The 14,547-nt window shown below is 36.4% G+C and overlaps 1 protein-coding gene across 3 annotated transcripts in view; it reads right to left on the bottom strand.

Moving 5' to 3' along the window:
- Window positions 1-8,208: 8,208 nt before the first annotated feature.
- LOC126457531 (uncharacterized) overlaps window positions 8,209-14,547 on the bottom strand; it is a 221,914-nt gene continuing 215,575 nt past the window's right edge. For all 3 annotated transcript variants that reach the window (XM_050093884.1, XM_050093885.1, XM_050093883.1), the window contains exon 17: window positions 8,209-10,651. In XM_050093884.1, the coding sequence (XP_049949841.1) occupies window positions 10,503-10,651 (149 nt within the window). In that variant the 3' untranslated portion in view covers window positions 8,209-10,502. The remainder of the gene's footprint in view (window positions 10,652-14,547) is intronic.

The following is a 14,547-nucleotide window of genomic DNA, read 5'->3' as shown; positions in this document are numbered from 1 at the left end:
AGGACGAAATTTCTGAGAATGTACGTTTGGAGTACAGCAGTGTATGGTAGTGAAACATAGATTGTGGGAAAACTGGAACAGAAGAGAATCAAAGTATTTGAAATGTGGTGCTACAGACGAATGTTGAATATTAGGTGGGCTGATAAGGTAAGGAATGAGGTGGTTCTTCACAGAATCGGAGAGGAAAGGAATATGTGGAAAACACTGACAAGGAAAAGGGACAGTATGATGGGACATCTGTTAAGACAACAGGGAAAGACTTCCACGGTACTGGAGTGAGCTGTAGAGGGCAAAAACTGTAGAGGAAGATGGAGATTGGAATACATGCAGCGCATAAGTGAGGATGTAGGTTGCAAGTGCTACCCTGAGATGAAGAGGTTGGCACAGGAGAGGAATTCATGGCGGGTCAAACCAGCCATAAGACTGATGACCCAGAATAAAGAAAAATAAATAAATAAATAAATAAAAGAAAGAAAGATCCCTAATTTGCACAACACAGGTTAACACCATTACTATTTCTGTATCCAATGTTATATTTAATCTCTCAGCAGCCAAAGGCGTGGTGAAACATGTAGGTGAGATTTTCAAGGCCAGGGTGATCCTGAGTAATTAAGGGGAATTCTGGTCATGGCTGGTTAATAGGGTTACTGAAGTCAGCGGGGATAGGACATTGTCAATACAGGCTCTGGTAAGGTTATCAGTGAATTTTGACAAATCCTGCTTTCCACTACAGATGTGGCATCCACAGGTGGAGATATATGGAAGAAACATTTTGACAGAGAATGGGCAACAACTACCAAAGTGGAAATACTATTGGTGGTTGGTGCACATAATATCAGTGGATGTATTTATGGATCCATTTGAGAGGTGAAGATCAACATCTAGGAAGGTAGCTCACCGAGTTGAGAAGGGTCACATGGAAAGGATATGGAACAGATGTTAAAGTTAAGGAGGAGGGAGCACAGGTTGTCCTTGCCACAAGTCCAGATCAGTGAAATGTCATCAGTGAATCTGAACCAGACAAAGGGTCTGAGGTGTTGATATGAAAGGAAAAATTCCTCCAGATGGCCCATAAATAAGCTGTCTTAGGAAGTTGTATAGCAGCACCACAGAATTGTCATAGATTTGACCTTCAAAAGTGAAATAGTTGTGAGTCAGAATGTGGCTGGCTAGTAGGAGTAGGAAAGTGGTGGTGATTTTGAATTTTCCTACAATCATACCTTCTCATAATTTCTTTAATTATGTGGCCCATTATGAGTCAGCCTGTTTGCACTGAAGTAATTCCATTCTTAAGCAACATTCAACATTGTTTTTGTGTCTCACAATCAGTCGTAGCAATCTTATACCCTCCTTCATTAATAATTTGGTGTATTTCCTTCATTACCTATGGCACTGCCTTTTGCTGTACACATGGTGTCCAATTCTGCCTTAATTATTTCCTTCTTTATTATATTGTATCTGGTTTCTACTGAACTATTCAACACTTCAGTTTCACCCTCATCTCCAATATTTCTGCCTTCCGCACTCTCTCCTAGTTTGGTGCACCATTCAACTATGACTATTTAGGTTTCATTCTCAACATATTATATTATAAACTACACTAATGCCTCATATATTTTCTCTGTATTTGCCATTGTCTTGTGATATGGACATACATGCCTCTGAAATAAAGGCTGATGTTGGTTTCAATTCAATGATCGAAAGAGTAACTCATTCATTGCAATTTTGATGGTTCAGAGCAATATTATTGTAACTACACTTGGGAGAAAATTAAGTTACAGTGCCACTGTGTAGTCCAAGATAAAGTTTTTTTAGTGAAATAAAATCTTAACTGCTCCAGATGTCCAGATGTCCAAATATCATAACAATAGACTTCGTACATTTTCAGTGCAATACCATTGATACTGCTGTTACAGTCCTTCTGTACTCATATCTTTGGCAGCTAGTGCGGCTTTTTGTCATAAGTGGTTTTATGATTTTGTTTCACTGAACAAAGAAACCAAATTATCTTTTTTTTGTAGTGCTTATTGTTTAATATCACCTAATCATCAGTGCCATAAGTATGATTATTCTATCTCAATAATCATATTAAACATATTGTAGTAAAAATCAATGAATCATGTTACAGTGCAATGTGTTGTGCTGTATATAGCCTAACCTAGCTTACATTCTGTCTTTTGGCTGACGGCACAAAATGAGCCATTCCAGATTAATGTTACAAATGGGTCTAGAAAAAGCAAGAAACTAAGATTTTCTGCAATCAGATTCTTCTTCAGAAAACACAAGATGTGAAGGTGTCTTATTTTGGAGTAGTCATTTGCCTAAACACCGAACAAACAAACCTAAAAAGGATGCATGTGATGAGTGAGAGGCCTACAGTAACGCTGAACCATCAAATAAATCTTCTTTAGAGGAATAAATACAGACACATTCAAAAAACAAAGACATGGCTCACGCAGAAGAAGACACTGGTAAGTTGGCATAAACTGACAGTACATTTCTATGTGCCTGTTTTAATCTGCAGCAGGTATTCAACATTCCACAATGTGAAGCATTCTTGCTCTATTACAAAAGAAAGCTGAGCACTAGAATCTGACGATCTAAAACATGGGAGTTAGAAAGGGATCATGCTTCATGTGGTGTGACGGAATTGGGTGTAGAGGAAGCACAGACATAGCTAGCTGTGTCTACAGATTCTTAGCCGCAGAAAAGTGAAAATGACTACAAAAATGTTCTCTTCTGATAATTTCTGTGGTCAGAACCAAAACAGATTTCCATTTTTCATGTATCTGTACAGTGTGACTAATGTACAGACTAATACAATTACCCACAAGTTTCTTGTAAATGGGCAAGTTATTGAGACCCTGAGGCAGATAGGGTTCAGGGCTGGAAAGAAAGCCAATGTGTGCTCAGTATGCCTGCTGGGGGCCTCATTCGAGATGTGGAGACGGCCTTGCCTGTGGCTGTCGAGTGTGCTGGGTGCAGTCGTCTGCAAGTTGTGGCTCACGGTGGCACCAATGACGTTGTTTGCATAGGTTATGATGCGATCCTCAGTTTGTGCACGTGGCTGGCAGAGGTGTTGAGACTGCCAGCTTCATGTGCGGGGTGCAAGCAGAACTCACAATTTGCACCATTGTTTCCAGAGTTGATTGGGGTCCTTTGGTTTGGAGTCAAATGGAGGATCTCAGTCAAAGGCTTCGTCGACTCTGTGATAGTCTTGGCTGCAGATTTCTAGGCCTGCATTATTGTGTTGAGATTTGTAGGACTCCCCTTGATAGGTCTGGGTTGCACTACACAAAGAAGGAAGCTTCTCGGGTAGCAGAGTACTTGTGGATTGCACATGGGGTTTTTTAGACTAGGCAATAGTTTCAGGCGCTCTGATGCACACTCACCAGTTGATATGCTGCAAGGGAAGTCAAACGGTGTTCAGAATAAAGACACTTCATCTGTCATAATTTTATCAGTAAACTGTCAAAGTATTCTTAACAAAGTTCCCGAATTTACTGCCCTCCATGAAAGTTCTCGCACTCAAAATTATTCTTGGACCGAAAGCTGCCTGAAACCTGAAGTGGATAGCTCTGAGATATTTAGCAAGTCATGGAATATTTATCAGAAAGACAGATTACAGGCCATAGGAGCGGGTGTGTTCACTGCAGTTGACAAAAATATTGTCTCTAGTGAGGTCGAGGTTGAGTGTGATAGCGAAGTTATCTAGTCTCATATAACAGGTGTAGGTGAAACAAAGTAAATTGCTGGATGTTTTTACCAACCACATGATACTGCTATGACAGTCCTATAGTTGTTCAGAGACAGTTTAGAGTCAATAGCACATCAGTACCTAGATCATGCAATACTAGTTGGAGACGACCTTAACCTATTGAGTATAGACTGGGATGTGTCTGGATTCATTGCGGGGGTTACAGACAGACAGTCATGTGAAATACTTTTGAACATGTTTCCTGAAAAGTATCTGAGCAGCTAGTTCAGCAGCCCATACGAATGGAAATATCTTATGCCTTGTAGCTACAAACAGGCTGGACCTTATCGAATTTGTTAGTATAGAACTGGGGATTAGTGACCATGGTATCATTGTAGCAACTATGATAATGAAATTTTAATAAATCTGTTAAGAAAGTTAGGAGAGTGTTTCTGCTAGATAGAGCAGATAAGCAGTTATTAGCATTTCACTTAGACAGGGAACTGGCATCACTCAGTTCCAGTAAGATGGAAGTACAGGAATTATGGGCAAATTTTAAGAAGATTGTAAATCACTGTCTGGAGAGTTGTGTGTCTAGTACATGGATAAAGGGTGTGAAAGACCCACCATGGTTTAATAATGAAATTTGGAGCGTACTGAGGAAGCAGAGGCTATTGCACTCTTGGCTGGGACCGTTGGATTAACAGGCAAAGATGCTGACCTAACTGTAATTTCCTGACCATAATACAACAGGAGTACATCCTCTACTGTAGCGGTTCTCAAATTTTTTAAACCCATACACCCCTTTTACAATGATCTGAGTTGGATGAACCACTTGATTTTAAATATACATACAGTAGATGTGTATAGAATTTAATTCCAAGCAAATGGTTTAATAAGCTACAATTAACTAAAGTTACTCTAGTTACAACTCAAAAGTTACACAACCCTATGCCTAGTTGCAATAATAAATACAAGTTTTCATTGTAATTACGCGCCTCTTCCTTGGAATTCAATGAGAAAGTTTCAGTCGCTTTCCATGGCACAAAGCTTTCAAGTCAGGTACCACAGAAGTTAGATAAAGTTTCAAAGTGAGTGTGTGTGTGTGTGTGTGTGTGTGTGTGTGGTGTAAGGTCTTATGAGGCCAAACTGCAGAGGTCATCGGTCCCTAAGCCTACACTACACTTAATCTAACTTAGACTAACTTACGCTAAGGACAATACACACATCCATGCCCGAGGGAGGACTCGAATCGCCAATGGGGGGAGCTGCATTGACTGTGACAAGGTGCCTCAGACCGTGCAGCTACGTTGCGTGGTTCTGTTTCTGTACTTATTTTTAAATAGGCAAATGAAGAAAATGACGTTTTGCACAAATATTTGAGTGAAAAGGGTACTAAAGACATTACAACTGTATTCGCTAATGCTGGGAAATCCTTTAAACTTAACCAAAACCCAGTTAATGGCAAAGATTTGTAAGTTTTCTGTAACAAAATCAGTGAAAATTCTAAGAAGTTGCCTTTTTTTCATTTATCCTTAATGTGGATACTAAAACTGTTGACTCTTTGAAGGGATTGCAAATCAAATTGATATTGTTGGACATAGCAGGAAATATTTTCTGAAAGTTTTCTCAAGTTCCTTGAAATGTTCTTCAACCATGTTCTTGAAATTTTTGTCTAAAGGAAGATGATTTTCCACCAGGAAGTCATGAAGAGTGTCAAAACACTTAGTTTGTATCCAATCAAAACACGTTTATGATTTGACTCCTGGTGATATAAGTTTAAACTGTTAATTTTTGAGACAATGTCTTCCAAATAAGGTAAAGTCTGAAGCAAGATTTCATTTTCCATGCAATTTGCTTTATGAAAGGCTTTAAGCTCATTCAGTCTGGAAATAGTGCTGCCTTGAGATAGCCACCTATCTTCAGTGTGAGATAATAAAGACCTATGAATGCTTCCCATTTCCTCACAAAGCACCGCAAAGATGCAGGAATTTGTATGCTGAGCATTAATAACAATTACTTTCACTGCATCATTCAACACAGATTTCAATCCATCGGGCAAGTGTTTACAAACAAGAGCCTGTCTATGAATGCAACAATGAGTCCAAGGAGCATTCACTTTGACAACAAATCCATCATAACAGCCCGTCTGCACCATCTGAACAAATGCTTACACAGCACATACAGTCTATTGAATTTTCACAAAAGTATTCACTGCTTAACTTAAATATATCTCCTCCCATAGTTCTCTCTTAAGGAACTACAGAACAGTAGCTCCACTTCTACAAACTCCCCAGTAATGTAACAAACAAAAAGTAACAAAACAGCTAAATGGGCAAGATCAGTTGATTCATCAAGTTGCACTGCAAAAGAAGGACTGGCATAAACTCTTTCCAAAATTTCATTTTCGACATAATTTGACTTGTCTTTAATTTGGCAGTTGATCGTATTATCAGACACTGGTACCATATTGATTTTTTTGTGAAATATTCTCCAAGCATGCACTGCACTACTTCACTGATGCATGGTCACACTAAATCTTTAGATACTGAATGAGGTTTTGGAGTTTTAGTAACTCTGTAGCTAACGCGAAAGACACTTCAAGGTTGTTCTCATTGTCACTGTTTGCAGGGGTTGCAAAAGTATTTAATTCATTTTTCCACTCGTTAGCTTTTCATGTTTAAAAAAGATAAATAACAACCAGCAGATTTGTTTATGTGGGTGGGGTGCTTAGTTTCTAAATGTCATTGAAGCAGAGAAGGTTTCAAACTACTGCTAGCAAAATGTCATCACAAAGAACACACTGTGGTCTTGTAAAGCCCTTGTCACCTATATATGAAAATCCAATCATAGTGTAATTATCATCTTTTGTCAGATTGCCACACATCATTAGAAGCTGAATGACCTGTTGACACAACACTAACTCGTGATTTTGTTAGACCCTGTTTTCCGTTTCAACTTCCACTTTTCAACAAGTTATCCATTTTAATGTGAACAAAAATGATTCTGATACACAACTGACAAATTACTGCATTTGTCACAAGCAAAGAGGAAGGCTATTGTTGAAAATCAAAGGCCTGACTGCCATGTAACTGTTCCTTAATGAGGTCGTGATATGGTTGTTAGAACACAAAGAAGCTGGCAGAACAAATTTCCACTGTAGCTTAATCGAATGTATTCCTAACATTGTTATATAATTGTAAATAAGGCATTTGTGGTAAACATTAATTTATTGTAGAAATAATGTGATACATTCGCAATGTTACACATACGTAATAAGGGGCATTACAGGGTTCATTTAGTTTTAAAATAATAATAATAATAATTACTATTATTATTAATAATTATTATTATTATGACAATGTCACAGAAACTAAGGAAACAGAAATAGGCCATACCCTCTAAATCTGCCACTATAGTAAAAGAGTTTTGGTGAACCCCTTGAAATATTTTGTGAACCCCTCAAGGTTCACAAACCACAGGTCATGAAATGATTCTCTGTCAATATCCAGTGGCAAGAGAAGCAAAGGGGGGGGGGGGGGGGGGCAATAACTAGTGAGACTACATGAAAACTTTGCCAACTAATTAAAGTTTTGCTGAGCATTTTCTGTTGGTGACATAACTTCCAAGCACTCTGTCACAATCTAAGAACACTGGCAAACTACCTGAATCAGTCACAGCCAAGATTTTACTAGTGTACTATGAAACATAAACAGTGGGTATTCTTTCACTCCATACAAATTGAAGCTTCACTTCACCTACACCTGTATTCCTACCCTACACAAATGATGAATGGCTCCCCTACAAAGTGTTGGCTTCTTATCTCTCTGTTCTCCACTCTCTTTCACAGTCTCCCTTCATCCACTTTTATATTTACAATCTGCAGTCTACATTTCTCTCTGAGTTTTCCCCCTCTCATTTTTAACTGTCAGTTAATACAGTTCACTATAAAGAAGTAAGTAGTCTGGAATTCAGTCTCAGTTGTAAATTCAGTCCTCCAGATTTATTTCCAGCACAGTTCTGTTCCTGATTCAGAATTATGAATAACCTTCTGTTAAAAATTCGCTCCCATTTCAGACACAGTTGTATATTATATTTCCAAACTTTCAAATGGAACTAAATTTGTTAACTGAAATTATTTTAAATTCCATTTAGTCTATGTATTGTGACAAGTATATCTTTCAATGCCCACTGAAGTATACTCAGTTTTGATAAACTCATTTCCTTTGGCAGATGTAAATATTCTGACATATACATTCTGATATTCCAGGCCTACATTAGTACAAACCGTACAATGAGGACAAATTATCACACACAACAGAAAAGGAGGTAATACATAAATACGAAAGTACTGCTGTTATTTAAGTAACTAATATTTTTAACTACTGTGAGGAAAATAAAAGATGTGTCTAAGGCAAATATTACGGTGAAAACCATACTTCATATACCAGTAGAGAACTTGGAACAATCATCTACTTGTTTGCACATAGCACAAATAAATAATCACTACATATAATGACATAATATTTTATATGAGAATGCCATGCCATCCACTAGAGAGACTGAAACAATTATAGCACAGAGACGACATTTATCTTTCAAAATGCCATCCTTACTGAACAGCTGTAAAAACAGAAATGCATCACAGAGGAAAGTGGACAGCATTGTCGAAGAGTTTTCTTTCATAGGTGATACAAACATGAATGTGTTGCTATTGGAATGAAATAAAAAAACTTTGGTTAAATATAAAACATGTTCTCTGTACTTCACTGTGTTCCATACACCCTGTTGTAGATGAGAACCTTCTAGGGTGTGAAATTAGACAAATTATACATTAAGAGATATCAAACTTATTCTAATTAGGAACAGTTGTTTCATATTACGAATGTAAAAACTAAAGTATGCAACAGATCACAAAAAGGTGAAACACTTTGGCAGAAGAATCACAAGAGGTTACCAAACAAGCCAATTTGTCTTTACAACTAAACCTTTTAAATTTCAAGAACTTATAACAAAGGGCTAAATCAGTTCTTATGCGATGAAGCAGCTGTTAACAGTCCCTTTTAAGATGGCAACAATTCAATTTTGCCCACCTTCACAGAAGGCCATGTCAGGCAGAGGGGTAATTATGTTATGCAGCTAAGATTACAAACCACATAAGTGAGAACAGATAACAGTGCAAGAATATTTGCTGACTGTGGTGGACGATTTCTATCTATATACTTGTGCAAGCAGATCTGAAATTTGCATTAGAGCCTCATTTATGATACTGGTGGGTTTTCAAATCAAAAGTATCAGTAATTAACAGAATTTGATGTACAGAATTTAGCTAAGACAAGAGATTAACTTTGATAGAATCTCAGTAAGACAGTTCTGAGTTCCAAAAATCTAACTAAGTCATTCACTGCACTGAAAATGAATAGCTCCAGATGTGTAATTTACAGTACACAGATATTTATGAACAGAAATATGACAGCTGTGAAAATCAAAATACTACAAAAACTACTGTGAGTTTACAAAGATCTAATTCACATAATGCAGAGATTGATAAATTTTTCAATGACTTCTAATGAATGGCAGAGTTTCTTCTCTGAACTACTAACTAAATATCAACAACAAATAACTGGAAGTTCTAAATCAACATCTTGAAGGAAAGGGAACTATCATGATGACTTCTTGTTAGATAACTACTTCATACGTAATCACAAATAAAAATCTATAATACACATACACACACACACACACACACAAATCTTGCAACAAAAGCTTATACATCTTTTTCATTCATGTATAATGGTCACAGAATTGTGCTATAAGAATGTTACACGAAGTAAATCTGTTACACAATTCTACATACTTGAATATAAATTTTTTTCTTTTGTTACATATCAATATATATATATGTGGTGATTCGAACTACATCCATAAAAAGAAACTGTAGGTTTATTAAATGAAACACATGACATGCAAAGATTTGCTGTAAATGCTGTGAAAAATAATAAAAAATGTGTCTATGATAGAATAGTATCCATACTGTGGTAGTTCAATATAATTACAACACACACTTAACATTTAGATAATAGTAACAGTTCATTAAATGCACCAATTATTTTATTTTGCATCACAGTTATTAAGTTGGCTTCTGATGAAAACTGATTCCATCACAAATATTTATTTAAAAAAATACCAGTCATCATCTTTATTGTGTACAGAAAGGATTTTTTTTTTGTAAACTACAGGTGGCATAGCTTATATATTTTGAAATATTTTACTCACAAAATGTTTTAGTTAACTGTTAAAAATATAACACTTCACAAGATTTTAAAACAAACTGCCACCTATTGTACTTCTTTGGCTCAAAATTCATTATAGACAAGTTGGAAGGAAAATACAGACATCACTGCACAAAAAGAGAGAGTAATTCAGTAGGGAATAGTTTCATCCCTAATATAATCTGAACAATGTGTTCAGACAAAGAAGAAAGAAGGTGTGACAAAGAAAATGCTGTGAAATACACACATCATCATGAAAATCTCAACTTAGCTTCATTCTAATATCAATGTAAAGGTAACATAGTCTTAAAAGTATGACATGGATATAAAGAACAAATAGCTATACACTGGCTTACAAAAATGTAATGTAAATAAAACATGACAGAATTTACATTCTGTTATGGAACTCAACAAATTTAAACATACACAATATGTGAACATATCCATATCCAGCTGATGCAGCTTCAAAAGTCATTTCCATCAGGAAAGTTTGATTACTGTGTAATGGCATTAAGAGTGCCACTCTTTTTTTGTCATATGACTTCCCAGTCCTCATCTGGTGCCACCTGAGAGTCCTGACTCTTTGATTCTTGTGGCTGTAATGACAGTTTTACAGTCTTTGGTCGATGCCTCAAAAGAGACCCCTTCTTCTCAATAGCCCACAGATCGTCATTCACAGTAGCTGCAAATTCAATTGTATCAACATATTTCTCTCACTAACAGTTCATGCACATCCTTATCACATATTTTAAAGATAAATATCACTAAAACTCATCAATTTTCAGGATCAATGTAAATTCTAAAATTTGTTCTGACATAAATTGTCTTTTTGTTGTTGTTGTTTATGTCAGAGAATCCAAGAGACCCAAGATTGCTACGATAAATCAGACTGCCAATAAAATTAGACTCATTATACACAAAAAGAAATGTTTTATATGAACCTTGTGAACAGTTGTGTGATGAAATATGAAATAATAATGAAGCTGGAAATTGGTAAAAAACAGAGGAAATGTTGTGAAAGGACTGAGAGGTAATTGATGTTTGTTGGCTTTAGGGTCACTGAAAATAGATGAAATGGCTGGAACTAAGAGAAAAAAATAGACTAACATCTGTGAAGAACTTCACGAATATTTCCCAAATTTCTTAATTTTTTTAACAACAAAAAAATATATGTGACAATATGTTCTGATAAAAAGTTGTTTATAGACAAATTACATAAGGGCACCATCATCTTTCAGCTAGTTTCAAATACATATAATTTCCATGAGAATAAAGCTACATATCAAAATTAAATATTGCTATATCCATTTTATAAATTAACAAGCCGTTTATCTTGCTGTAGTATAATATTTTCATTCCATAAATGTTTTGTCTTTTATTTTACAGCTATTATTTATTTATTTATTTATAATTCTGTCGCACCAATATCTGCATTTTCTCTCATCTGGTTGTAAGTGCAAGGAGACACTTCCATTTCACTTACAAAAATGGGCACATATCCACATCAAAATCTTTTTGTTTTCACATATTGTTTTTCATTACACTTCACTACTTGATCTGGCAATTTGTCAGTTAATGGATCTTGTTGGGGTTTATTGGGGGGGGGGGGGGGGGGGGGGGGGGGGAGAAGAAATGTGTGCACTTATGCATGTATGAAAGTTGAATGCTGTGTCAATTAAAGAGTGTAAAGCCAATAGTTAAGAATAGCTCTATTTCTAAAGGTATGTGTGTCCATACTTATGTGTTATTATTATATATATATTTTTTTAACATTTGGGAAAGAAATTGTATAAAATACCCTGCACAAGTTAAAGAAAAGAAAAGAAAATTAAAGGCACTGTGGACAGCGCTAGTCAGCCACTTTAAGAAGTTACTGTCCGTTCCAGTGAGGGACGAGCAATAGTCTATAACCTTGAACATTCATAGCCAGTCTTTGCTAAGCATTTTCAAAGTGGGTTTCACCTCATTAGTCATTACTCAACAATCTGTATTAATACCACCCCTTGTAAAAATAAGTTAAGACTCCATGGAGTCTACACAGCTTCTTGACATATTTTATGAAAAGTAATGGGCTATGTGAACTGCAAACTAAATCAATGAGTGTGTAGTTACAAAAATAAATATGCATTCATTGAAATTAAAATATCAGCAGCACTGTTTTGTTTATACACAAATTTTACTAATATCTCTTTGCTCACCAGATTAACTACAGAGAAGACATGCAATAAACTTGACCAACAAAACATCTTCCCCAAAATGTGAGATACAACACCAGAAGAATTCTTTGAGATGTTGATTGATTGCTGAGATAACCATAGAGATCCTAAAAGTCAACCCTAGAAATCAGAAACATGATCACAGTCAGCAGAGTTATCAGCTTTTAACAACATAATGAGTTTTATGATTTCTAATGAGATGTGCTTTTGAAACTAATGTCTGTCAAAAGGATAAACACCCTCTGTTTGAGTAAACCTAGTGCATCTTTATTTAGTTATTTACTAGGAACGTGCAATGTCTGTTGCCAAAGCCAGTAAGTAATACTGAAACTGGTGGCCAGTGATATAAATGTGTCATATCTTTTGCTGCAGCTATGTTATGGTAACCCAATTTCGCTTTCATCTCTGCATTTGTATGTTTGCTGCTTTGTAATGCCCTAGACAGTTTTTGGTTTATTGTTAGGGTATTTTATTTTTCATGTGTATTCCATATTTTGCTTTTATGATAACATACTGTATGATGGAAGGAGTATATGGAGGGTCTGTACAAGGGCGATGTACTCTAGGGCAATATTATGGAAATGGAATAGGACGTAGGTGAAGATGAAACGGGAGATATGATACTGCATGAAGAATTTGTCCAAGTACTGAAAGACCTAAGTCGAAACAAGGCTCCGGGAGTAGACAGCATTCCATTAGAACTACTGATAGCCTTGGGAGAGCCAGCCCTGACAAAACTCTACCATCTGGTGAGCAAGATGTATGAGATGGGTGAAATACCCTCAGACTTCAAGAAGAATACAATAATTCCAATCCCAAAGAAAGCAGGTGTTGACAGGTGTGAAAATTACCGAGCTATCAGTTTAACAAGTCAGGGCTGCAAAATACTAACATGAATTCTTTACAGTTGAATGGAAAAACGGGTAGACACCGACCTTGGGGTAGATCATTTTGGATTCTGTAGAAATGTTGCAACCTGTGAGGCAATACTGGCCGTACAACTTACCTTAGACTCAGGAAACACAAACCTACATTTCTAGCATTTGTAGACTTAGAGAAAGCTTTTGACAATTTTGACTAGAATACTCTCTTTCAAATTCTGGAGGTGGCTGTGGGTCAAATACAGGGAGCGAAAGGCTATTTACAATTGGTATAGAAACCAGGTGGCAGTTATAAGAGTCAAGGGGTATGAAAGGGAAGCAGTGGTTGGGAAGGGAGTGAGACAGGGTTGTAGCCTACCCCCGATGTTATTCAATCTATATTTTGAGCAAGCAGTAAAGGAAACAAAAGAAAAATTTGGAGTAGGAATTAAAATCCATGGAGAAGAAATAAAAACTTTGAGGTTTGCCGATGACATTGTAATTCTGTCAAAGACAGTAAAGCAGGTGATGCTGAGGGAATCAGATTATGAAATGAGGCACTTAAAGTAGTAGATGAGTTTTGCTACTTACGGAGCAAAATAACTGATGATGGTTGAAGTAGAGAGGATATAAAATATAGACTAGCAATGGCAAGAAAAACATTTCTGAAGAAGAGAAATTTGTTAACATCGAGTATAGATTTAAGTGTTAGGAAGTCTTTTCTAAAATTATTTCTATGGAGTGTAGCCATGTATGGATGTAAAACATGGATTATAAATAGTTTAGACAAGAGGAGAATAGTAGCTTTTGAAATGTGGTGCTACAGAAGAATGCTAAATATAGATGGGTAGATCAGGTAACTAATGAGGAGGTACCGAACAGAATTGATGAGAAGAGGAATGTGTACAATTTGACTAGAAGAAGGTATCAGTTGGTAGAACATGTTCTGAGACATCAAGGGATCACCAAGTTAGTTTTGGACGGCAGCGTGGAGGAAAAAATCATAGAGGGAGACCAAGAGATGAATACACTGGGCAGAGTCAGAAGGATGTAGGGTGCAGCAGTTGCTTGGAGCCGAAGAAGCTTGCACAGGATAGAGCACCATGGAGAGCTACATCAAACCAGTCTCTGGACCACAACAGCAGCAGCAGCAGTAACAACAACAACACATCAAATTATGGCTTTCTGGATGATTACTAAACTGAAAAGACCATGTATATATTTACTCACAATATAAAAGTCTTTTAATAACAAAATATCATCAACTGATATATTTTTGTAATCCAGAGCATTTGACTGCATGCATCACGATACCCTTTTAGAAGATTAAAATTTATTGCACAATTTGACCAGCCAGCTATGTGGAGATTCACAATGAGGCCCCTTTCAAACTCTCTCAGTTGCTAATAACACTGTCTTAAGTGAGTATGCAGCAACTCTATATTCTCCACAATCATCACTTAACACCAGACACTGTTCATATCACTCAACACTAGACTCTG

The sequence above is a fragment of the Schistocerca serialis genome, chromosome 2 (genome assembly GCF_023864345.2).
Source record: "Schistocerca serialis cubense isolate TAMUIC-IGC-003099 chromosome 2, iqSchSeri2.2, whole genome shotgun sequence".
Taxonomy (NCBI): domain Eukaryota; kingdom Metazoa; phylum Arthropoda; class Insecta; order Orthoptera; family Acrididae; genus Schistocerca; species Schistocerca serialis.
Note: the sequence above shows the minus strand (reverse complement) of the source record. Positions and strands in the feature narration are given on the sequence as shown.